General features: G+C 44.8%; 1 protein-coding gene across 7 annotated transcripts in view; it reads left to right on the forward strand.

Annotated features, from left to right (window-relative positions):
* LOC139276085 (syntaxin-binding protein 5-like) overlaps window positions 1-26,010 on the forward strand; it is a 671,748-nt gene that overhangs the window by 316,717 nt on the left and 329,021 nt on the right. For all 7 annotated transcript variants that reach the window (XM_070893547.1, XM_070893550.1, XM_070893548.1 and 4 more), the window contains exons 5-6: window positions 2,627-2,761; window positions 25,018-25,081. In XM_070893547.1, coding sequence (XP_070749648.1) covers window positions 2,627-2,761; window positions 25,018-25,081 — 199 coding nt within the window. The remainder of the gene's footprint in view (window positions 1-2,626; window positions 2,762-25,017; window positions 25,082-26,010) is intronic.

The following is a 26,010-nucleotide window of genomic DNA, read 5'->3' on the forward strand; positions in this document are numbered from 1 at the left end:
TTACGTTCATTTATGAACTGCACCGCACTCACTCGGGCATTGTAATGATGAAAGCCATAGCCAGATCCCATGTGTGGTGGCCCGGCATCGACTCAGATTTAGAGTCATGCACGCGCCAGTGCAACACTTGCTCTCAGCTGAGCAACGTATCCAGAGAGGCATCGCTAAGTTTGTGGTCGTGGCCCTCCAAACCGTGGTCAAGGATCCACGTGGACTATGCGAGCCCATTTCTAGGCAAAATGTTTATGGTTGTCGTGGACGCTTACTCAAAATGGATTGACTGTGCGATAATGTCTGTAAGCATGTCCACGGCCACTATTGAAAGCCTACGAGCCATGTTTGCCACGCACAGCTTGCCTGATGTCCTAGTCAGCGACACTGGGCCGTGCTTCACCAGTGCTGAATTCAAAGAATTCATGACCCGCAATGCGATCAAACACGTCACATCTGCCTCGTTCAAGCCTGCATCCAACGGCCAGGCAGAATGGGCAGTTCTGACCATCAAGGCTCCCTGCAGACCCGGCTGTCCCGAGTGATGCTCAGCTACCGTACCAGACCCCACTCACTCACCGGGGTTCCCCCAGCCAAGCTGCTCATGGAAAGGGCGCTAAAAACAAGGCTCTCGTCCACCCTGATCACCATGATCACGTGGAGGGCAGACTACATCAACAAAGTGTGTACCATGACTGCGCAAATTTGTCACGCGATATTGAGATCAATGATCCTGTGTTTGTACTCAATTATGGACATGATCCCAAATGGCTCGCTGGCACGGTCACAGCCAAAGAGGGGAATAGGGTGTTTCAGGTCAAATTGGCCAATGGGCAAACGCACAGAAAACACTTGGACCAAATCAGATTGCAGTTCACTAACAGCTAAGAACAACCCGAAGAAGACACCACCAACTTTGACCCTCCAACACACACACAAGTGGCAACTGTCATCATGTTTGACCACGAAACCGAACTCATCATCCCCAGCAGCCCGGCAAGGCCAGCTGCCCAACAGCCCAGTGAAGAACCAACCAACTCACGCACATCCGCATTTGTACCGAGACGATCGACAAGGGAGCGAAAAGCCCCAGGTCGTCTCACCTTGTAAATAAGTGTACTGTTAACTTCACGGGGGAGTGATGTTATATATTTAACCCCTTGTAACCTGTATTACACTACCACCAGAGGGCCTACCTGTTGGAGTCCCAAGGGATCACAGCATCCCTTGGGAGCATGGCATATAAGCAGGCCACCCACGAGGTACCTGCACTCTGGAGTCTTATTAAAGAAGCTAAGGTCACACTTGCTCATTGTACACAGTTCTCTGTTTCATTCTTTATTATGAGCATAACAGTTTTGGTGACTGGAACCCAGCCTCCTCACCCAAGCCTACCCCTTCCTCAGCGCTACTTAAGTTGATTGTAACCAAACCTCCCTATCCTCCTTTTCACTTCCTGCATCATCATCCTCATTTCTCCCTCCACACTCTTCCTCACTTCTCCTCTGCCTCTATTCTCCCCTCCACTTCTATCCTCTTCCCTCTATCTCCATCTTCTCTCCTCTTTCCCTCTTTTTTTTCCCCTTCCTCTTTCCCTCCTCTTTCTTTCCCTCTCCTCTTTTTCCCTCTCCCCTTCTCTTTCCCTTCCCCCCTTCTCTTCCAACCCCCCTTCTCTTTCCCTTCCCTTCTTCTCTTCCAACCCCCCTTCTCTTTCCCTTCCCTTCTTCTCTTCCAACCTCATTTCTCTTTCCCTTCCCCATTTCTCTTTCCCTCTCCCCTTCTCTTTCCCTTCCCCTCTTCTCTTCCACCCCCCCCTTCTCTTTCCCTTCCCCATTTCTCTTCCCTCTCCCTTTCTCTTTCCCTCTCCCCTTCTCTTTCCCTCTCCCCTTCTCTTTCCCTCTCCCCTTCTCTTTCCCTCCCCCTTTCTCTTTCCCTCTCCCCCTTCCCTTCCCCCCTTTTCTTTCCCTCCCCTCTTTTCTCTCCCTCTTCCCCTTCTCTCTCCCTCTTCCCCTTCTCTCTCCCTCTTCCCCTTCTCTCTCCCTCTTCCCCTTCTCTCTCCCTCTTCCCCTTCTCTCTCCCTCTTCCCCTTCTCTCTCCCTCTTCCCCTTCTCTCTCCCTCTTCCCCTTCTCTTTTTCTCTTTCTCTCTTCCCCTTCTCTTTCTCTCTTCCCCTTCTCTTTCTCTCTTCCCCTTCTCTTTCTCTCTTCCATTCTTTTTTCCTGCCCTCTCCCTACTTCCTCTCTATCTCTCTCCTTCGATGTCCTCTGCCTTCCTTTCTCTCCCTCATCTCCCCTTCCTTACTCCACCTCATCCTCTCCTTCCCTCTCTTCCACTCATCCTTCGCTCCCCCTGCTCATCCTGCCTTTACTGCACCCTCCCATCTGCCTTCCATCCCCTTCCCCTGCAATTCAATGATCCCTAACCATCTAACCTTAATCCTCCACTTATTCTTTACTCCTCCTGTGCATCATCACAGAGGACCAATTTTTTTGTAAATAAATACTGCAGTTGAGTTTCATGTTCTTTTCATGATTGAAACAAAAATTGAAAACAATCTTTTCTTGTTGCATATGTGTAATTTTTAAATATTTTTTGAAAAATATTGAATGTTATAACTAATTTTTTTTTTAAACCAGGATTACCTGCTGCCATCTCCCTTTCCAGAGTAAATGGTTGTACGTGGGCACAGAGCGAGGAAACACGTATGTTGTAAATATTGAGTCCTTTGTCCTGTCGGGATATGTCATCATGTGGAATAAAGCAATAGAATTGTAAGTATCATCCATGACCATGCAAAGAATATTATTGTGGAAGGAAAGTCACATCACTTAAATTTACTAAGTCCAAAGATTCTATCTGATGAAGTCTAAGGCAGGTCAAATGTAAACTTTAAAAAAAATTGAGCTTGTGATTTTCATCGTCCCTCTTTCAATTGCAATGCATTACTTTGTGAATATCAGTTATCAGAAAGATGTAACACTTCAGTAGGAGACTCAGCAAGCCCAATAGTGTTTGCCTGAAGAAAATATAGATAATAAATAAAAAGAATTGAAACTTGCCATCGTCCACAAGATTGCCTAACATGAGAGAATAAAAATGGATTAAAAGAATGTAGTGGCATTAATATCAGGGCAGGAAAAGTTGCTGCTGTTTTCAATAAATTAGACTATGGGAAAAAAAACAAGAAGCAAAAAACTGCAAATACTGGAAATCTGAAACATACTCAGTGGGCCATTCAGCACCTGCAGATTGAACTGATGTTAGTGATGGAGAAATAAGCCCCAGTTTCAGCCATTTTTTAGATATAAAACTGGGGCAAAAATAACCAATTTTGTAGCACAACGCCTTGTATTGAATGCTGCCAGAAGTACATCCGATGCCATGTGAATTCGGGTGCTTGTTGAGCATCCTGGCAGCGCCTGAAACAAACATTTGCCTAATTAAAATATGTAAGTAAGGGTCCTGTGTCTCAATCAAGACCCTTTTGTGAAATTGGTGTATGGAAGTGCCTGATTGGTCAGTTCCTAACCTTACCCAGAAGAACATGGTACCAACAGTCGGAAAACAGGCCGCAGCTGCGATATTTAAAGGATCCTCATCTCCATTAAGAGTTACTGGTTAGTCTTTATAGGTTGCTGGTGTACTTTTGTGCCAATTTTCAGCTACCCAAAATAGCTGGATTTCCACAGGTGCAGGGAGTCACAGATTGAACCCATGCATCTCGACGTGCTCCCTTATCATCAACCAGCAGTATTCTACAACAGAAGGGCTTCCATTCCTTTAATGTTCAACTCGTTTGTGACCACAGACAGAAAAGAGTGCAAGTCTGTGCCTGGTTTTCTAGCAGTAGCCATGATGCTTTCATTCTGTGCCAGTCCTCAAAGCCTCTCCTCTTCCACCCAGACCGAGGTCAAAGGCTGGCAGCTTGGGGATAAGGGGATCCTCTCAACATCTAGCTTATGTTTCCTGTTAGGAACCTAGGCACAAATGCAGAGTTTCACTATAATGAGAGCCACACAAGATCAAGAGTTCTGATAGAGCAGACCATTGGGATCTTAAAACAAAAATTCTACTGTCTATATAGTTTTGGAGATGTTCTTCAATACAGCCCGAGTGAGTCTCACGATTCATATTTGTGTGTTGTATGATGCATTGCTTAGCGATACAAAGATTGCCTTGGAGCCAACAGAGGAGGAAGAACTAGAGCAGGAACATGAAGAAGAGTACGAGGAAGTGGAAGGTCCAGAGGAAGGCCAAACAATGCTGCACCAACCAGAGCTCTAAGGCAGTAAATTATTGAAGAGAGGTTCTGTTGAAGAATCCCCCTCCTTGCCATGGTACCAACCTTCCCTCACCAATGCACAGTCCCGCCAACCATCTCACCCAGTCCTTACACCTGCCATCTGAATGTTGTCAATCTGTACAACTTCATGGGTAATGCTCTTGCATCATTAAGAATATTAAGACCAACAGCAATCCAAAAATAGTTTACTACTCCATAATACTTCATCACACTTCATTTGGCAAATGCTTGTATTGAAAAGAAAGAACTAAAAATAAACTTTGTGCAAAGCCCTAATGACTATCTTCTATGCCCGTTAACCTATTCTGATGCTTCGATGAGTTGTATTTCCAGTTGTTACAGCTACGGAGGTGCAAGGCTGTTGATTTCCGCTGAGGGGCGTTAGCAGTGGCCTGATTTTTCTCCAGTCTTTCCCGGCGGGCTGTTGCGCCATTTTGGCTCTATTACAATGATGTCCAACATCCAATATCTGGGGAGCCTCTGACCTCACCATTCTGGCGCTGGGTATTTATGGGCGCTCCTAAATGTCTGGGCCCTGGTGTCAGAAGGAATGATTCAGATTTCTGAGAATTAAATTCGCTGTCGGGAGGGGGAATTTGGAGAGAGTACCAAGTAGTTTAGCTGTGGTAAAAAGACAGAATTGCTTCTGCGTCGTTGTGGGTATGGATTACTTCAGATGTGGGGAGATTTGATGAGCTTTTCCATGATTTTGCGGGTGTCACGATTCCTTCCATGCAACAGTGGAGATGTATGGTTAGGAAAGTGAGGGTAATTGAATTAGGAGTATTTAACTCCCACAGCATGGGCTCGATGGGCTGAATGGCCTTCCGTGTTGTAACCATTCTATGAACTAAAATTCAAGTACATAAAGATCAATTTGCAGTTCAATGCAGCTCATGTCAGTCCATTTCAAATTGTCTGCTGTTAGAAGTTGGGATGGTTGTGATGGGCAGACTTTTTAAATACAGGGGGCTCAATTTTCCCCAAGCCCGTTTTCTGGCGTATTGCCAGAGTTGCGGCGCTTAATTAGGTAAAAAAAAATGCAGCAGAAAAAAATCTCCGAAGTTTCCCCGATGTTTGCCCTCTAATCTGCAGCCACGCAGTGTGGCCAGTCGCCTCGGGGGGTGGAGCCTGCAGTCTGCGCTGGAAAAAGGAGCCGGGCCTTCTGCACATGCGGCGGGAGAAAAACTGACTTCCTTGACATCGCTGAACTGGCCGCGCATGCGCAGTAGAGCTCCGAGTGAGGTGCCTTCCTGGTCAGCTGCTGTCAGTACCCCCACCCCCTGCCGAGCCTCTCCGGTGCCTTACAGTTGCTCTGTGGCCCCCGATTTCATGCCGGCCAGTTCGCTCCCCTCACCCCGAGCCTCTCCGGTACCTTCCCACAGCTCTGTGGCCCCCGATTTTATGCCGGTCCGGGTCCACTCCACTTCCTGCCCCTAGCCCAGGCCAAATAGCCTCCGATGTATTTACCTGCGCCGATTTCTTTAACTCTCCAAAAGGGTTTTCTCGAGAGGCCACATACGCTGGCCTAAGTAGAAATGGAGTAACTCTTAGCTGGTCAAAGTTGCCTAAATGGCCAGAATTGGCGTAGGTGGCTAGTAAAGCCCCATTTTGAGATTTTAAAAAAGTACCTAAAAAAAAAGTAACTGAGTTACGCTGGTGCAAATTGATTGGGGAAACTGGGGATTTTTAAGTTACGCCAGAAAAAGCAGCCTACTCCAAAAAAAACGCCGCAAATACTGGGGAAAATTGAGCCCGGGAGAGGAAGAAGGTGTCGGGCGCTACAGGTTGAGATAATGGAGCGATGAGCTGGAGTTATCCTCCTTAAATCTCCTTCCATATTAACTCCCCGATAACTCACGCCCACCACCTCGACTTTGCTATCTCGTGTGGCCTCGCTACTCCCATTCTGTCAATCACAGATAAGGCCATCTCTGACCCCTTCCTTGTATCCCTCTTCACTCGCATCCCCCTTCCCCTCCCAACCCCACTTGCTTCTGTGTCCGTCCCTGGAAAAAAAACTCCCCGAGTCACTTACAAATTCGCAACTGTCTAGCCTTTGAGTTTCCATTCACCATGACATTTCTGCAGCTGCTTCTCAGTCATGCCCTAACCTCCACCATTGATGCCCTTTTCCCCATTAAGACCATTACACTCTCTCACTCTGGTCTTTCCCCAGGTATGGCCCTCGTCCCCGCTCCCTTAAGTCCAAGGGACACGGACTTGAATGTCTATGGCGGACAACTGCTTTAATCATTAATCACCTGATCTGGCTAGACCATATAAAGCACTACTGGGTCCTGCTTTCCACTGCCAAAACTGCTCACAATTCCAAGATCATCTTGAAATACAAAGCTAGCCCCTTCTCCATTACAAACTGTCCTTTAAAACCCTCTTCCCAGCCTCCTCCACCCTCACCTTCAACAATCTTCGTCACAAAAATTGAGACCATCCATTCAGCTGCCTCTGATGTTCCCTCCCTTCCCCTAGACCACTGGACAAACATCCCCCAAGGTTTCCCCCTGCACTAGCCCCGAACTTGCATCTTTCTTTAATTTCTCTCCTATCGCTCCTCATGTCCTCTCCGAGCTCATCTTGTCCATGAGACCCACCTCCTGCTCCTTTAACCCTATTCTCATCAAACTGCTGACCACCCAACTTCCCTTCCTGACCCCCATGTTAGCTCATATTGTTAATGCTTCATTCTCATCAGGACCTGTCCCCCTCCCCTTAAAATATGCCTTCATCACCCCTCTGGAAAAAAACACCATTGGATCCCTCTGTCCTTGCAAACTACTGCCCCACCACCAACCTCCCTTTCCTCTCTAAAGTCATTGAATGTGTTGTTGTCTCCCAAAACATGCCCACTTTTCCCACAACTCCATGTTTGAATTGCTCCAATCTGGCTTCTGCCCCTACCATAGTACTGAAATGGCTCTTCTCCAAATCACAAATGAGATCCTATGTGACCGCGACCATGGTAAACTATCCCTCCTCATCCTTCTCAACCTGTCAACAGCCTTTGATACAGTTGACTACACCATCCTCATCCTCCTCCAACTCCTCTCCTCCATCACCCAGCTAGAGAGGACTCCCCTCGCCTGATTCCATTCTTATCTATCTGAAGCTGAACCAGATCATTCACAACCCTTGGTGTTGTATTTGATACCGAGATGAGCTTCCGACCACATATCTGCTTTATCATCAAGACCGCCTGTTTCTACCTCCGTAACATCCTCCGCCTTTATCCCGCTTCAGCTCATTTGCTGCTGAAACCCTAATCCATGCTTTTGTTATCTCTAGACTTGACTATTCCAATGCTCTCCTGGCCGACTCATCCAAAACTCCATTGCTCTAACTCACACCAAGTCCCATTCACCCATCAACCCTGACATACATTGGCTCCCAGTCCAACAACGCCTCAATATTAAAATGTTTGTCCTTGTTTTCAAATCCCTCCATGGCCTCAATCCTCCCTATCTCTACAGCCTCCACCAGTCCTACAAGCCTTTGAGATCTCTGCGCTCTTCCAATTCTGGCCTCTTGTGCGAACCCAATTTTAATCCCTCCACCATTGGCGGCTGTGTGTTTATGGATGGTGTGTTCAACTGTGTCAAAGGCTGCTGATAGGTCGAGAAGGATGAGGAGAGATAGTTTACCGCGGTCACAGTCACATAGGATGTCATTTGTGACTTTCATAAGGGCTGTTTCAATGTTATAGTAATGGCGGAAAGCTGATGCCTAGGCCCTAAGCTCTGAAATTACCTCTGTAAACCTTTTTGCCTCTCTACCCCTCTCTTCCCCCTTTAAGATGCTCCTTAAGACCTTAAGCATTTGGTCATCTGTCTTAATATCTCCTAATGTGGATTGGTGTCAAATTTTGTTTGGTAACGCTTCTGTGAAGCGCTTTGGGACACTTTTACTATGTTAATGGTGCTATATCAATGCAAACTGTTAAGTTTTTAATCTGCTGCTGCACAATTGCAACAATCTACTGGAAGCTCGTTGCAAGATGCATCGTGTCCATTTCAAAGCAGGTCTGCTACTGGAGACTACTACTTAAACTTACATTATCTTTGAAGATATAAGGGGCTTTCGTTTTTTATTACCGGGAGAAATTTGAGACCATTAAGGGAGCGTTCTTGCAAATTAACAATGTACATGGCAGTTTTGGATATCTAAAGCGGTGGGGGATGGTACAGCAACCTGCTATATCATGTTCGGGGGAGTCCCACTTTCTCAAATTGGTCACACAATGCAACATTCACAGTGTCACCTACAGGTGCAGGTCCATTAGGCTATTGCATGCACTCACTAAAAATTCAGTGGCTTATTGACGGCCCGATTCAGGGGAAAAAAATGACAGCTGCTGCTTTCATCCGCTGCTGGCCGGTTCCACGGCAGCCACCATTTTCGGCAGGTTGGCAGCGCTACCGTTGCCTGTGCTCGTCAGAAGTATTGTAATGAGTCAGAGCGTGACGTCAATCAGCGTACAATGCCAAATTGATGCCCGGTCATCCATTTTGGATGTCAGTGCTCCTGTTGCTGCCCTCTCTAAACCATGACCGTGCGAGTAACCGCTAAAAGTGCTTCAGCAGCATTAACGGCCATGAAGAATCTGGCAGGACCTGGCAGATTGTATACAAAGATGTAGGTTGACGAGTGGAAAACACCTCAGATGGATGGCGAACTTCAAACGCATCCTTTGCCAAGGTACTTCTTTTATACTTTTTTGCTCACTGGGCGGGGGGAGAGGGGTTGCATTTACTGCGACTTTCTGGGAGGCCTACTGTGTTTGTGGATCAGTAAATCAATAGGTGGAGCAAGCTTTTAGTTCAGAACTGAACACCTGCACAAAACTGCAAAACCCATGGTGGATTCCCAGCTAATAAAAAAAAATGAATTCCTAAAGGGCATCACATTGCCTAGAACTCCATTGCAACGTTTGAAGATCATCTCTGATAAGATATCTTTTATCTTTATGATAGTGTCACCAGGACAGATTAAGGGTGCCTCAGGCCCCGGGCAGTAACCCGACCATGGGCCCCTTACTCCCATTCACATCCTGCAGTAAATGACATTAGTGAGCTTAAGTATATACTTTCTCGCAGGTCGGGGCCATAAAAGGAGCAGTGTGGAGGCCCCGACTTGCGAGAAACTATCAGCGACAGGTCGGGGCCATAAAAGGAGCGGCGTGTGGCCCAGGGAGCAGCATGGAGGCAAGCCACTACAAAGTTCAGCGCGAGCTGATGCAGGAGGGCAACGGCAGCGAAGAGTAACGTCAGCAAGGTCCAGGTCCACGATTGGAGCGTGGGCAGATGCAGCAGGAGCGGCAAGATCGGGACGAAGGAACTGTGAGAGACTGGAGGGATGTGATCAGGGCCCAGGGGAGGCGTGAGTTCGGGGCCAGGGGCAGCACGGGCCAGCCCACACTGCGATATGTGTGCGCACTAGGTCCGTGCAGCAGAGCAGGTCTCCAGTTGTCTTGGGTAATCCTTGCCACTGAACCAAGACCTAGCTCTGTCAAGCCCATGTGGTGGGGTGGCTGGTGTGCAACGGTCACCACACGTTAGAAAAATCCATGCACAGGCATCTTCCACCCTTGAGGATATAGTTCGGATTCTTCATTCGAAATATCTGTGAACTCATTTTTTTTTTGGCGTAGAAGCAAGTCATCCTCGTTTCGAGGGACTGCCGATAATGATATACTAAGTATGCATCAGGTCAGGTCTACATCTCAGGTTATGTTCTCATTGATACTATGACGACACTCATTTAATATTTTGGTATGTTTCCAAACAATCAAACTGATACCTTGATGAAACCCTGTATAAACAGTAAACAACAATGCTTTAATTTTTTTTAAATCCTTACATTTTGAAACTCAATCGACAATGACGACAATTTAGAACAAGACAGCACAATTTTTTTGGAAGACCATCATTTGTCATTTGCATTCCATTTTCTCCACAGAGGCAACAACAAGTTTGACATTACATTGGTCTTTTCCTAGATTTTTGTTGAATAAGCTCATCATTGATTTTCAAGAAGTCAAGTCCTCTCAGTACTTCATTCTCGCTGCTCATGATTGAAAGACTATTTAGTCGATCTTGTCCCATTTGGTTCCTGGCCTCATCCTTGACGCATTTTAGTTTTGAGAAGGACCGCTCACACTGAAATTTGATACCATCATCGACAGATATATTCGAAAAATTATTTCAATGTTAGAAAAGGTTTGGGTGAGGGCATGTGTATGAGGAATTGGTACATTATCAGTTTTGCTGACTTAGTTTGTTTGAAACTCTGTTGAGGATGGCACCAAGCTAGGAAACTGGATGAATTCACTTTCAATCATAGGTTCCAGATATTTGGGATAGGAGCGGACAAGATTTGCTGCGGCTCGCTTGATCTCATGAGTTGAAAGAGCGGCTAGCTTGGACAGGAATCCAAATTTACAGTTGATTTCCTTGTATGCTTCAAGGCGGTGTTTCAAGGTACTGATTAGTTGATCAACAATAACAAGGAACACCAGTTTTGAATTTCTCCTTGGGTGACAGCATCTCCATTGTCATAGCGGTGTTTGCGTACCTGGACGCGCCTCTGAGCTGAATTGTACTTGTGGCCACACAGTTTGATCCCTAGATCTTCAAAGTCCTCAAATTCTGTCCACTGGATCTTGACAAAATCGATAAGGGGCTCGAGGAAGGACATTCAGATTCAGGTTGGTCTCTTGAAGTGAGAGATTGGTCAGGTGAAAGCGCTTCAAGACTGTGCTCCAAATAACAATGAGAATAGCTGAATCTAATTCGCCCAGTTTGTCAAGGATCAACTGAGCTTCTTCATTTCAGCATTCAACTTTCTGTTCTACGTCAGTTGCCAGGGATTCCAACACTTCATGTACGGGAGTGTAACCTTTGAGCACGGCTGACACTGCTTCATACCTTGCTGGCCATTGAGTAGCAGAAAGCTGTTTGATGACAGACAGTCTTAAAGGCTTTAGTTTTTCATAAATCAGTCGCCAGCGATACATCAATGCAGAGAGAAAACTACAAAAGCAAAATACTGCAGATGCTGGAATCTGGACTAAAAACAGAAGATGCTGGAAATCTCAGCAGGTCAGGCAGCATCTGTAGAGAGGAAGCAAGTTAACGTTTTGGGCCGATGAACCTTCGTCAGAACTGGAGAGTGTTTGGAAAGAATAGATTCTTAATGAGCACTGAAAGGGGGAGGGGACGATAGAACAAAAGGGAAGGTCTGTGATAGGGTTGGAAGACAGGAGAGATTAGAGAGACAAAAGGGATGATGGCCCCCGATTTGTGTGTAGAATGCAGCTCTAGAAAAAGGGCATCTAGAATCTGTTTACATCAGGTCGAGAATAACATGCACCTGAGCCCTTGTGGCTTCGCTCCGCTCTTGCTACGTCATTTATGTTAATACTGTTTACCCTTACTCCAACCCTGTATGGGCCCCACTCTAGGCTTGGGGCCCCAGGTGACTGCCTCATCTGCCCCACCTCAATCTATCCCTGAGTGTCACCAGAACGTCAACCCCTAGCAAATCTGGACTTAACTGCTTAAGATTTTAAGGAATTATAATTAATTTATGCAAAATTCCATAAAATAATTATTTTGTGTTGAGTATGCAAGACCCATTAAAAGCTGGCACAATTACTACACATGTAACCACTTTCAAGAGTAACCGTTGGGGAAAGTTTAGTGTTACATAGAACGTAGATGCATTAATTTCATGAACTATTAAAAATTAACAAATGGGTGGCAGGTAATATTTTTGTAGCATGTACGGCAATTGTTCTGTACATGGCCTACAGGTTCGCTCCTTTATTTCCCCGTTCTCCTTCACTGCAAGTGGGAGACAGACGCAATCTTTGGCCTCCTGCTGATTTTGTCGTGTAACACGCTGGAAAGAGCATGTTTCACCACAAAATCTCCATACTGGTGATAATTAGCAGGCAGCACCAAAGTATCAGTGCTGCCTGTGCTCTCTTGGTGAACCGCCGTTAGTCTTGGCCAGCACTGTTACCGGCAAGTTTCCAGTGTACTGGAATTTTTAGCTCAACTGTTTTTAATATATAATAGTTAGGTGCATATAATAATGATGATGAGGTATGAATGAGGATTAAACGTGGTGTGCATTGAGTATATGGAGGATGTTGAAGCATGACACACACATTTTAATCCTCATTCATAGCTTAGCCCCCTAAATAAAAGTACATATACTCAGTATACCATCAACTATATGTTGCCTCCAAACTAAGTATACCATCAACTGCCATATTGTCTCCAAAATAAAGTGTATAAGAACATAAGAAATAGGAGCAGGAGTAGGCCCAATGGCCCATCGAGCCTGCTCCGCCATTCAATATCATCATCATAGGCAGTCCCTCGAATCGAGGGTGACTTGCTTCCACGCCAAAAAGTTCACAGGTGTTTCAATGAAGGACCTAATATTCCAGGTCCCGACCTAAATCTTGAAGAGTGGAAGATGCCTGTGCGTTGAAATTTTTAATGTGTGGTGGCCGTTGCACACCAGCCACCACACAGGCTTGGATTAACCAAGATGACTGGAGACCAGCTCTGCTGCATGGACCCAGTTCGCACACACATTGCAGTGTGAGCTGGTTCGAGCTGCTCCTGGGCCCTCGCCTCTTCTGGGCCCCAGCATGGCAGCGAGACCCCCCGGCCTGCAAGCACCATCAGAGCAGGCTGGGGAGTGGAAGGAGCAGCGTGACGGCATACCACTCCAGGGAGCAGTACATGCTCAAGCAGGAAAGCGATGGCTATGAAGAGGGCAACTGGATTGGATGTCACCAAGATCCAGGTCGATGATTGGAGCATGAACAGGTACAGCAGGAGAGGCGAGTGATTGTGGAGCAATGTGATCGGGGCCCAGAAGAGGCCATTCAATAAGATCATAGCTGATCATAGACCTCAACTCCAGTTTCCTGCCAAATATCCATATCACTTGATTCCCCTATGTGGAGAATGTATGTATTCAATAAATCCGAGTAAAACTCTTACAGTCTGGACTATAGTAATATAAATGTTTAATGATTGGTGGTGGAGTTGGTCTTTATTATGCAGAATTTAAAGACTCACTTAATTATTTTCTAATATAAAAATCACAATTACTAGAAATGGCGACTTAACTGGTGGATAACAGTGGTTATCAAATTGGAGCACTATTAGACTGTTGTTCAGTTGGGATTTCTCCTGGTTGTGGTTTGTTGAAGAGAATAAGATCTGATGTCCCTGTTTGGACATGCCATTCAATGGGTAAAACAGAAAGGAGTGGCATTGATGACTTCCATGAAGAATCACACTGTCCTCTGTCCATACCTCCCATCCCCACAAACACACAACCAAATTAATATATTGTTGAATTTGAGAATGGGGAAAATGGGGTTTGTGACAAAAAGGGAAAGATCACAAAATAGAATTGGGCGAGAAATGCCATTTGGCCTATCCTAGCTCATCCATTCGTCAAAGAATATACTATCCCCCTTCACAATATCTGGCTGTTCCTTAAATAATTCTAGAGTTTGGCTCCACTACCTTCACCTGGTGTTCATTTCATATTTTGATTACTCTTTGTGTGAAGAAGAACTTTTTGAGATCAGCCTGAAACATGCTTTTTAACCTATGCACTGTTATCTACTTTCACTTTAATGTGAAGTAGCGTTCTGAATTTACCTTTTCTATAGTGTTTACTATCTTTTATACCTCTCATGATCACTCTCCACTGCTTCCTTTCAAGATGGAAAAGTACAAATTTCTTCCAGGCTTTCTTCATAACTCAGTCCTCAGACAACAGGGACAAATTATTTTTTGATAAATCAGAGTTTGTTTTTTTTTTGGAAACTTTTTTGAGATACTATACATGGGACCTGTAAACATAGTAATGCATGCCAGCACTTAACACAGATTGACGATGCGTGCTCTGATGATGCACTTAGGACGGATTGGCAGCAACAGAGCGGTAGTGGGGGGACCGGAATACCACAGGAGCGGAATTTCCAAAATGGCGGCCATTCCACGAAAAATTGGCGGTCATTGCACTCCGCAGCGTGGACCCGATTTCTGGCGGTAACAGGCCATAAGGGATGGGGCAACTTCGGCCCCAGTGTGTTTCCACTTGTGGGGAAGAGCAGAACTAGAGGTCATCAATATAAGATAGTCACCAAGAAATCAAATAAGGAATTCAGAAGTAACTTCTTTACCCAGCGAGAATGTGGAACTTGCTATCACAGGGCGTTGTTGAGGCGAATAGTTGAGGTGAATAGCTGCATTTAAAGGGAATCTAGATAAGCTTGTGAGGGAGATGGGAACATAAGATAATGCTAATAGAGTTGGATGAGAAAGGATGGGAGGAGGCTCAAGCAGAGCATAAACACTGGCATGAACTGATTGGGCCAAATGGCCTATTTCTGTGCTGTATATTCTGTGTAAAAATTCTGCTTTACCAATTTACCAGTTGATTGCATATTTCTGTCCTGGTACATTTAATTGCTGGTCGACCATGTGAATTTGTTGACCATAAGCTTGTGGTGGATTCTGCATTTTTCAGCACTAATCTCACCATCCACTCCTATTTTACATAAACTTCAATTAAAAAGGTGATGTTTTCTTCTGCAAGTCTAACTGATGTCCTTGTAAAAACATCAGTGATTACAGTTCTCTCAAATTTGGGAATCAGAATACACTGGCATGTCTTCAATTAGCTTACCCCATTTAGACACTCTGGTTGGATTTTCGGTTGTCTAATGCCTCAGGTAGCGGCCAGAAGGGACGTTAATGGGAGCGTAAGAGGTTACCGACCGGGAGTGCAGCTTTTAGCACCCCGGCCGAAAATTCATTGGAGGCTCACTGGGGGCCCAAACCAGTAGCACCTGGCTGCTGACGATCAGTGCGATCCTGATGTCAGTCCTAGTGCAACATCTACACTTGCCCCCCGGTCGGTAAATTCGTGGGGTGTGCCTCATTTAGTGCCCGCCAGGAACAATGTCTGGAAAAACAATTGGTACAGGCTTGCAGAATTTCTGGGCGGGAGGCACAAACATTTTCAAGGCGCTAAAAGTATCGCTTCATCTGGATTAACGCCGTAACAGAGGCATGACTGAATTTCTCCCCCATTCTCTATCGGGTGATTACTTCCCACATACACATTCAAACTGCCAGTGCTGTAAGGGTCAGTTCGAAAGATCAGTGGTCACCATCTTTAGAATTGCTGTGTAGTTGTACAATTATAGCATAAATTAGATATTTTAAGACATTACAATTTAAGAATCATATTACCTTACTTAATAAACAAAAGACTAAATCACTTCAAGTCAGCAGCAGAAGGCTGCTACTCTGACTAACCCTTTCCTTATGTCATTACTTTACAGATTTATAGGTTAATATGGGTAGAAATTAGTCGGGCCCATCTTTTCAGACCCAGAGTTGTGGAGGCCTGAAGCAAGAGGCATGAGGATCGATAGAAATCAGTCCTTTGGCCTCATGTGCTTTCTTAGGGCCAGCTGCTAGTATTCGTCGCATCTCCACAGACAGCTCCACCCATGGAAGAAACTAATTTTGGGGTACCTACCTCACCGGCAGTAGCTTTCAAGTAACTCCTGGAAGGGGAGTTGGAGCAGCCTAAGGGGCAGGAAAAGGGGGAGGGTCGATCATGACTCCTATGGAGTTGGAGGAACCTTTTTTGTTTCTCATGGCTCCATTGGAAGGTGTTTTTGAAAGGAAAGTATTTATTTAGTTGCTAGCCACTGAAAAAGCCTGAGCAGAACAGGCCCACTCAGGTGCCCAATTTGTGAAAGGTGTCCTTTAACAAGTGATTTAGGTCTTCTGTGTCCTTTGCCTCACTATCTGCTGCATATCACCTCTTGATATATTTTACATCACTCTGTCTCTGTAATACATTTTACATGAACAGTATACCTATACCCTGTACCTGAAAGTTTGAAGTACTTAGACACCACTGGGTACCATTCCATTATCAGATAGAACAGCACCCAAGTGATCATGCATCTGCAAGCTCTGGCATGTGTATGTGCAGAGGAGAAATGACAGAAATTTTGAGCAGATGTTGAAAGATGTGCCAGGTAGCATGGTACCCGTATAATAGTGTTTGTGCAGAATATTTTCATGTGAAATTTTGAAGTACTTATATGCCATTAGGTGCCATTTCAGTACTAGTTCACTAGCTAGTCAGACTCTGACATGAGAATTGCAGGGTATTTTGGGGTAACCTTAGAAGACTGGTCAGTCATTGCAGGCAGCACTAATTTTGGTCAACGAACATTGACACAAAGACACAACTGTGCAAATGCTGACTGTTGTTGTGAAATGCTGATGATTGGCATGTACCTAGAAATGCATAGATGTTACAACATAGAAACAGGCTATTTGGCCCAAGCAGTCTGTGCTGACATTTACCATTCACACAAGCAAATAATTTTAATCGTATTTACCCACCTTTTTTCCCATATCGCTTCAACTATTTTTCCTTTATCCACCTATCCAATTTAATCTTGAATGTTGACATTGTTTCTGTCTCAACCACTAACCCTGGAAGTGAATGCCACAATGTCACAACCCTCTATGTAAAGAAGCTTCTCATAGGAGTAGGCCATTCAGGCACTGCACAATTGGGTAACAGGAAGGTGGGGAAACAGGAGAAAAGGACCTAAAAGAGTAATGAGAGATGAAAAAGGAACATAGAAGCAATGTGCTTGGGTCCAGTGCAGCAGGCAAAATATGTATGCAAATGGCACAGAGGAAATTCAGGTTCCATGGACAAAGATTAGGAAAGTCATGTCCTGGTCATAAAAAATAAATGGAGGAGACAATATAAGAGAGGCTAAAGTTATAGGGGCCGATCTTGATCAAGGCCTCTGCCTGCCGGTGCCTCCCAAAGTGCCGCCGAGGTACCGGATGGTACTTTCGGCAGGATATTCATTGCCGAGGTCCCTCGAAGGTTGGCGGGTGGCAAATGGACGACGTACGCCACCAATCTGGGTGGGAGGTCTCGTTCTCGGCGGCAGATTTTTTTTTTCAGGTCTCCGACCCTCCGTGGGCCCAACTCCATCCTCGGCGGCACTTGGGCAGCAAGAGCAATGTCGGCGGCAGTTACTGGTGAGTTGATGAATTTCAGTCCCATAAGGTCTGAGATCCTCTAGTGGGATGAAGTTAACTTGCAGACTGGATAGTCAGCTTGGTGCATCAGCAAACCAATGTCCAGGTTCAGAGACAGTTGCAGAGAGGGAGGGAATCGAGGAGCTGGTCGAAGGGCAGCGTATCAGTGGATGCATTGCTGCAGGCAATCCAGTGGAAAATAGAGGGCCAAAAAGAAGTGGAGAGTCTACCTTGAGTTAGCAGAGTTTTATGCAAGGGTCCATGCAAGTAGGACCTCAAAGGTAGTAATCTCAGGATTGCCATGTGCTAGTCAGAGTAGAAATAGCAGGATAGTTAAGATGAATATGTGGCTTGAGGAATGGTGCAAGAGGGAGGGATTCAAATTCCTGGGACATTGGAACCAGTTCTGGGGCAGGTGGGACCAGTCCAAACCGGGCGGTCTGCACCTGGGCAGGACCGGAACCGATGTCCTAGGGGGGAGTATTTGCTAGTGCTGTTAAACTAATTAGGTAGGGGGATGGGAATCTATGCAGGGAGACAGAGGGAAGTAAAATGGGGGCAGAAGCAAAAGGTAGAAAGGAGATAAGGAAAAGTGGAGGGCAGAAAAATCAAAGGCAAAAATCGAAAAGGGCCACATTACATCATAATTCTAAAAGGACAAAGAGTGTGAAAAAAACAAGCCTGAAGGCTCTGTGTCTCAATGCGAGGAGCATTCGTAATAAGCTGGATGAATTAACTACGCAGATAGCTGTAAACGGATATGATGTAATTAGGATTACGGAGACACGACTCCAGGGTGACCAAGGCTGGGAACTCAATATCCAGGGGTATTCAATATTCAGGAAGGATAGACAGAAAGGAAAAGGAAGTGGGGTAGCGTTGCTGGTTAAAGAGGAGATTAACGCAATAGTAAGGAAGGACATTAGCTTGGATGATGTGGAATCTGTATGGGTAGAGCTGCGGAACACCAAAGGGCAGAAAATGCTCGTGGGAGTTGTGTATGGACCACCAAACAGTAGTAGTGAGGTTGGGGGTGGCATCAAACAGGAAATTAGGGATGCGTGCAATAAAGGTACAGCAGTTATCATGGGTGACTTTAATCTACATATAGATTGGGCTAAGCAAACTGGTAGCAATATGGTGGAGGAGGATTTCCTGGAGTGTATAAGGGATGGTTTTCTAGACCAATATATCGAGGAACCAACTAGAGAGCTGACCATCCTAGACTGGGTGTTGTGTAATGAGAGAGGATTAATTAGCAATTTTGTTGTGCGAGGCCCCTTGGGGAAGAATGACCATAATATGGCAGAATTCTTCATTGAGATGGAGAGTGACACAGTTAATTCAGAGGCTAGGGTCCTGAACTTAAAGAAAGGTAACTTCGATGGTATGAGACGTGAATTGGCTAGAATAGACTGGCGAATTATACTTAAAGGGTTGACGGTGGATAGGCAATGGTAGACATTTAAATATCACATGGATGAACTTCAACAATTGTACATCCCTGTCTGGCGTAAAAATAAAACGGGGAAGGTGGCTCAACCGTGGCTAACAAGAGAAATTAGGGATAGTGTTAAATCCAAGTAAGAGGCATATAAATTGGCCAGAAAAGACAACAAACTTGAGGACTGGGAGAAATTTAGAATTCAGCAGAGGAGGACAAAGGGTTTAATTAGGAGGGGGAAAATAGAGTATGAGAGTAAGCTTGCAGGGAACATAAAAACTGACTGCAAAAGCTTCTGTAGATATGTGAGGAGAAAAAGATTAGTGAAGACAAATGTAGGTCCCTTGCAGTCAGAATTAGGTGAATTTATAATGGGGAACAAAGAAATGGCAGACCAATTGAACAAACACTTTGGTTCTTTCGCTAAGGAAGACACAAATAACTTTCCGGAAATATTAGGGGACCGAGGGTCTAGCGAGAAGGAGGAACTGAGGGAAATTCTTATTTAGTCAGGAAATTGTGTTCGGGAAATTGATGGAATTGAAGGCCGATAAATCCCCAGGGCCTGATAGTCTGCATCCCAGAGTACTTAAGGAAGTGGCCCTAGAAATAGTGGATGCATTGGTGGTCATTTTCCAACATTCTATAGACTCTGGATTGGAGGGTAGCTAATGTAACCCCACTTTTTTTAAAAAAAAAGAGGGAGAAAGAAAACAGGGAATTATAGACCGGTTAGCCTGACATCGGTTAGTGGGGAAAATGTTGGAATCAGTTATTAAAGATGTAATAGCAGCGCATTTTGAAAGCAAGGATCGGTCCAAGTCAGCATGGATTTATGAAAGGGAAATCATGCTTGATAAATCTTTTAGAATTTTTTGAGGATGTGACTAGTAGAGTGGACAAGGGAGAACCAGTGGGTGTGCTGTATTTGGACTTTCAAAAGGCTTTTGACAGGGTCCCACACAAGAGATTAGTGTGCAAAATTAAAGCACATGGTATTGACGTGGATAGGCAACTGGTTGGAAGACAGGAAGCTTTTCAGAATGGCAGGCAGTGACTAGTGGGGTACCGCAAAGTTCAGTGCTGGGACCCCAGCTATTTACATTATACATTAATGATTTAGACGAAGGAATTGAAGGTAATATCTCCAAGTTTGCAGATGACACTAAGCTGGGTGGCAGTGTGAGCTGTGAGGAGGATGCTAAAAGGCTGCAGGGTGACTTGGACAGATTAGGTGAGTGGGCAAATGCATGGCAGATCCAGTATAATGTAGATAACTGTGAGGTTATCCATTTTGGTGGCAAAAACAGGAAGGCAGAATATTATCTGAATGGTGACAGATTAGGAAAAGGGGTGGTGCAATGAGACTTGGGTGTTATGGTATATCAGTCATTGAATGTTGGCATGCAGGTACAGCAGGTGGTGAAAAAGGCAAGTGGCATGTTGGCCTTCATAGCGAGAGGAATTGAGTATAGGAGCAGGGAGGTCTTACTGCAGTTGTACAGGGCCTTGGTAAGGCCACACCTTGAATATTGTGTACAGTTTTGGTCTCCTCATCTGAGGAAGGACATTCTTGCTATTGAGGGAGTGCAGCAAAGGTTCACCAGACTGATTCCCAGGATAGCAGGACTGACATATCAAGAAAAACTGGATTGACTAGGCTTATATTCACTGGAATTTAGAAGAATGAGAGGGGATCTCATAGAAACATATAAAATTCTGACGGGTTAGATGCAGGAAGAATGTTCCCGATGTTGGGGAAGTATAGAACCAGGGGTCACAGTCTAAGGATAAGGGGTAAGCCATATAGGACCGAGATGAGGAGAAACTTCTTCACTCAGAGAATTGTGAACCTGTGGAATTCTCTACTGCAGAGAGTTGTTGAGACCAGTTCGTTAGATATATTCAAAAGGAAGTTAGATGTGGCCCTTACGGCTGAAGGGATCAAGGGGTATGGAGAAAAAGCAAGAATGGGGTACTGAAGTTGCATGATCATATTGAATGGTGGTGCAGGCTCGAAGGGCCGAATGGCCTACTCCTGCACCTATTTTCTATGTTTCTATAAGTGCATTGTTGCCTCAATTAGAAGTGTGCACTAGGAGATCCAGTTTACCAGTGGACAAGTGAAGAGCAGTGGGAGTGAAACCCAAGGACTGAGAGCAGGGAGCCAGGCACAGTGAAAGATAAACCCACGGGATCAGTGCAAATGAGGGAGCTGGCCCATGGAACAGCTCTATGGTGGTGAGGAGCACGCAAGATTGGGAGTAGCAATAGGAACATGAGGAGCTGGTCCAACCCGTCTGTTGCAAGGTGATGAATGAGTTCTGAAGGTAGCAACTGGAAAGCAGCAAAACAGATCATTTGGCAATAAGGGAACTGAATACAGAGCTGGATGGAAATATCAGGAACTGATCAAAGCTAACTTAGTGTAGTGAAAAATTCCAAACAGAGGAGCTGAAAGCTGAGGATGCAGGAATAGACCAGATACTAGAATTAGAAGCATTCCAGCAGAGGCGAAAGAGAGGACCAATCCCAGATGCCAGCAGAGATACTGACTTTGATCCAGGAGAAAGTAGATTTTTGTCTGCAACCCAAAAGCAGTAAAACAGAGAAGCCAGGAGTGCATTGCAGTACAGTCTGAAGCTTAGCAGGTAACAGCAGCAGTTTGAGGGATGGGCAACCAGGTAGCTTTAAGCTTGTAGCTATGTCTAATGTCTGGAGGAGAGCTCCAAACACTTGCATAAAGTGGATTGTATTTTTTTAGACTGGAAGGTGGAAAATGTTTGATATTGAAGTATTTCAGATAATACGATATAGGAAGGGAGGCCACGAAATCGGAGGTCTAGCGCCAACTGTTAAGTCTGGTTTTGCTGAAAAAATGGTGGCCGCCTCGCTTCTGCCTGCTTCCAGCGTGGAACACGGCGGCCGCCATTTTGGGGAGGATGTTAGCGCTGCTGTTGCCTACATGGCCCATAGTTAAATATGCAGATTGTGACGTCAGCGCCTGAATTGACGTACGACTGAGATTTTGGACATCGGTACTCTGCATATCGCCCTCTCTAAACCATGAACGGAAGAACGTGCCTGCAGCTATACGTTAGAAGCGCTGCCAGCACTTCTTAAAGGGGGACACGCATTTTTCATGTAAGTTTAGATTTTAGTTTTGGGGCTTTTTTTACATTTTATTGGAGTAGTGGCTTGGCTCTATACATTTTAAAAAGTTGTTAAAGTGTGCAGGGAGTGCTGCTGGACACTGGCAAGGCTTTGGATGCTAAAGGAAGGACTCTGGGAACACCACTTGCTCCTAGTCCTGGGCACTACAACATCACGTGGATGTGAAGCAGAGGCAGCAAAGGGGAAAGATGCTTGCAAAGGGAAGAGGAGGAAGCCGACGAGGAGGAAGCCGTAGATGAGAAAGCAGAAGGAAGGAGGCAACCCAGACAGCCCCTTTCTGGCTGGGATATCTGGGATCAAATCATCCACCTGTGGTACCAGTGAACACAATCCCAATTCCCCTTTCAATATTTGTCCCACACCTTACCTTCCCTCTGTTATTGACCATCACAGAGTTCTTTTGGCCACAATGCTGAAATGAAAGCACCACAAAGCAAACTTTCCAATCCAACTTTATCCATATATGCATCCAAATTTATATCAAAAAATCAACTAATCACCCTTGTGCATTCCCTTAGTGAGTGCCTTGCATGTGCCTTTACCTATCCTAGTGATGTTACGCAGTGCTAGCCCAGTGGCTGCAGTGTTGCTGCCGACTTTCAGTGGGGGACATTGCAGATGGTCTTGCAGGACGACCTCGAGGAGCTGATGACTGAGAGTGTGAAATCAAATGGTGTTTCTTCTTCTTCAATCTCCTCCTTCTTGCTGAGCAGGCTCGATTTCTTGGATGTCTGAAATGAGGAAGGCACAGGGTAGGGTTGTGGTGAGGGAAGGAAGGTAAAGCAAGAGGTGCATGGTTGCACCATATTCAGCTTGTACATCTGAAGAGATTGTGGGATGAGGTGGAAGTGGGATGTGAGAAGGAGGATAATATATGAGGATACAGCATTGTATATTCTTTCAGCCACACCGCTAGCCAAAGGCTCACCATGTCCCTGCCAAAAATGGCCAGTACTGTTTCCTCCAAGTGGGTGAGGAGAAGCTAAGAATGTGAGGCGTGCCTGGTGTTTGGTAGATATTGTTGGTAGATGATTGCATGGAGCAGTATGTGTGGCTAGTGGGGCAGTTGGTAGGAGACAGTTTTTGAAGATACATTCACTGATCTTGACCACTCGTCTGAGGTCATGAAACTTCTTTGGGCACAGGAGCCAGGGTTCTGGGAGCGACACTGCTGGCAGTGACCACCTCAATGATCTGGTCCCACATCCTCCTAGCCCCCTGGAGGATGGAGGCAGAGGACCTCTCTTCCAGTGTTGATCCCCCTGCACAAAGCTGGAATACTGCGTCTGAGACCATGGGTGCTCTTTCCCTAACCTGTTGAGCCATTTGTATCAGTGCTGAAGCACTTTTAGTATTTTTTATGTGCAGAAAGCAGTTCAGCTTTAAGAGATGCAGACTGCCTAGTTTTTAATGCTTTGTAATTTTTTTCAGAAGGCAGTTCAGCTTTAAGGGCTAGAGACTGCCTTGGAACCCAACAGCCTAGCTTTAAGGAAAGGCAGCCTCGCTCCAGCAATGTTAACTTGGGTCCTCTGCTGAGTTACAGCCTGTAAGCAGCGTGATTGTCGCTAGGCTGTGTGCTACAATCATATAAGTTACATGCAGCCTGTGCTTTTTGAATGGATACTGGCGTATCTTGCGTTGCAGTATCCGCGCCCGTTTTCTTGCGTTATCAAATTTCCTGGCCATAGAAACAGGAGTAGGCAGTTAGCTTCTCGAGCCTGTTCTGCCTTTCAATTAGATTGTGGCTGATCTGTACCTTAACTCTATATGCTCACCTTTGTTCCACATCCCTTGATAGCCTTGCATAATAAAAATCTGTTGATTTCAGTCTTGAATATGTAAATTGACCCAACATTTACAGCCTTTTAGGGGAGAGAATTCTAGATTTCCACTACCCTATGTGTGGAAAAGTGCTACTGAATGGCCCAGCTCTAATTTTAAGATTGTGCCCCCTTGTTCTGGATTCCTCCCGCAGAGGAAATAGGTTCTCTGTATCTATGCCTCTGCCTATTGGATACTTTTATCATTTCAAACACCTCAACTAGATCACCCCATAACCATATAAACTCAAAGGAATAAAAACCAAGTCTGTATGCAACCTATCATAATTTAGTCTTTTTAGCCCTTGGGGCTGGAGTACTTATATCATTTTGGTGAATCTGTACTGTACACCTCCAAGGCCAATATATCCTTCCTGAGGTGTGGTGCTTAAAACTAAATGCAGTACTCCAGATGGGTATGACCAAGGCTCTGTACAACTGAAGCGTAACTTTTTTCCATATGCATTCGAAAAGAATGATGAAAATAACATAGCACTTTAAACATAGCACTATGTTAAAATAACATAGCTCTTCGAAAGAGCCAGCGCAGATTCAATGGATCAAATGGCCTCCTTCTGCGCAGTACTCCATGATTAGGGACATTTTATTGTGTTTTATACCCAGGTAAAATTTATTCTGTCAGCAAAAGAAAAAGTGGTGGCAATATGTTATCGTGATACCAACTCTACTCCATTACTTTGCTCCATTATATCTGGAACTTCCCTTGGGTAGGGGATGGAGTGTCTGCCTACAATAGATATTGGCTAAGAACTGTCATGGTTATGAGGTGGGAAGGAAAATCCATGGCTAACTTGCCTCACCTTGCTTCTAGATGCTATATCCTGGGGGGTAAAGCTCCTCCAAGGGAGCACCTGATCTATGTCAGCTTCACACTCTGTATGCAGAATGTTGTACCCTGTGCTGACTAAGTTATACAGTTTTACTAATGTTTTCTCCTATTCACTTAAACTGAGGCAAGGGGGGAGGGGAAAATTTGTGGAAGGGACTGTCTATCTACAAAGTAGCAATCAGGAATTGAAGATCTTGCAAACTACATACTAATACAGGTGTGTTAATTTTTTTAATCAAGTTTTTTTTTCAATATTTTTCGTTACGAAAATTATATATTCTTTTGCAGGTCTACAAAAACTCACCCTGGCCCTGTTGTTCATTTAAGTGACAGCCCAAGGGACGAGGGGAAAGTAAGTAAGAAAGAAAAATAACATATAATTGTTTTTTTAATGCTTTTTTTCTGTCCAGAAATTTCAGATGAGTTATTTGGGCTCTTGAATCCCAAATAAAAGTCTTATCATGAATACATGTTGTATATGTACCATATCTGTTTTTGCACCTTTACTGCCTTAAGGTATTAACCTTCAAAGCATCACTACATTTATTTCTGTTTCAATTACAAAAAAAAATGAAGGGGCATTCCACTAAAAAAAATAGATAGGTCTCAAGTTATTCACTCTTGCTATTAAATTACATGTTTTACTTATGCATTGCTTGTGAGTTCAACAGCCGTTTGCACTGACAGAGTAACAGTTAGATGTGCATCACTTCTAATCTGTTGTCTATGTCATAGACCCATAGAATATTACAGCAGTCTGTGCTGCTGGTTTCTCCACTTGAGCCACCTCGTCTAATTCCACTTTCCAGCTCACTGTTTATTATCAAGCATTTAATTCCGCTTTAAAATAATTTATGGACTCTACCTCAATAACATTGTGTGGCAAGGAATGTTACATTCTAACTACCCTCTGTATGAAGAAAGTTTTCTATCCTCCCCATTAGTTCTCTTTAGGATTGGCTTAAATTTGTGACCACTTGTCACTGTCTTGCTGACCAGTGGAAACAATCTATCACTATGTACTCTAACATAACCCTTCATAATCTTGAAGACCCCTATCAGATCACTTCTCAATCTTCTCAGATCCAGTGGAGAACAAAAAACCGAGGTAATTGTTGTAATACAGAACTCCAAACACAATCAGACCTGACAGTGAACTAATTAACACTTAGCTCTTCATTAGTAGTTCAGTAATAAAACCATTGCAAGTTATTGTCCATTTACTTGCAAAAGAGATTCCCATTGGGGCTACGAGAGTAACTATGCATATGAAAAAGCTGC

This window comes from Pristiophorus japonicus, chromosome 11 (genome assembly GCF_044704955.1).
Source record: "Pristiophorus japonicus isolate sPriJap1 chromosome 11, sPriJap1.hap1, whole genome shotgun sequence".
NCBI classification, from domain to species: Eukaryota; Metazoa; Chordata; class Chondrichthyes; family Pristiophoridae; genus Pristiophorus; species Pristiophorus japonicus.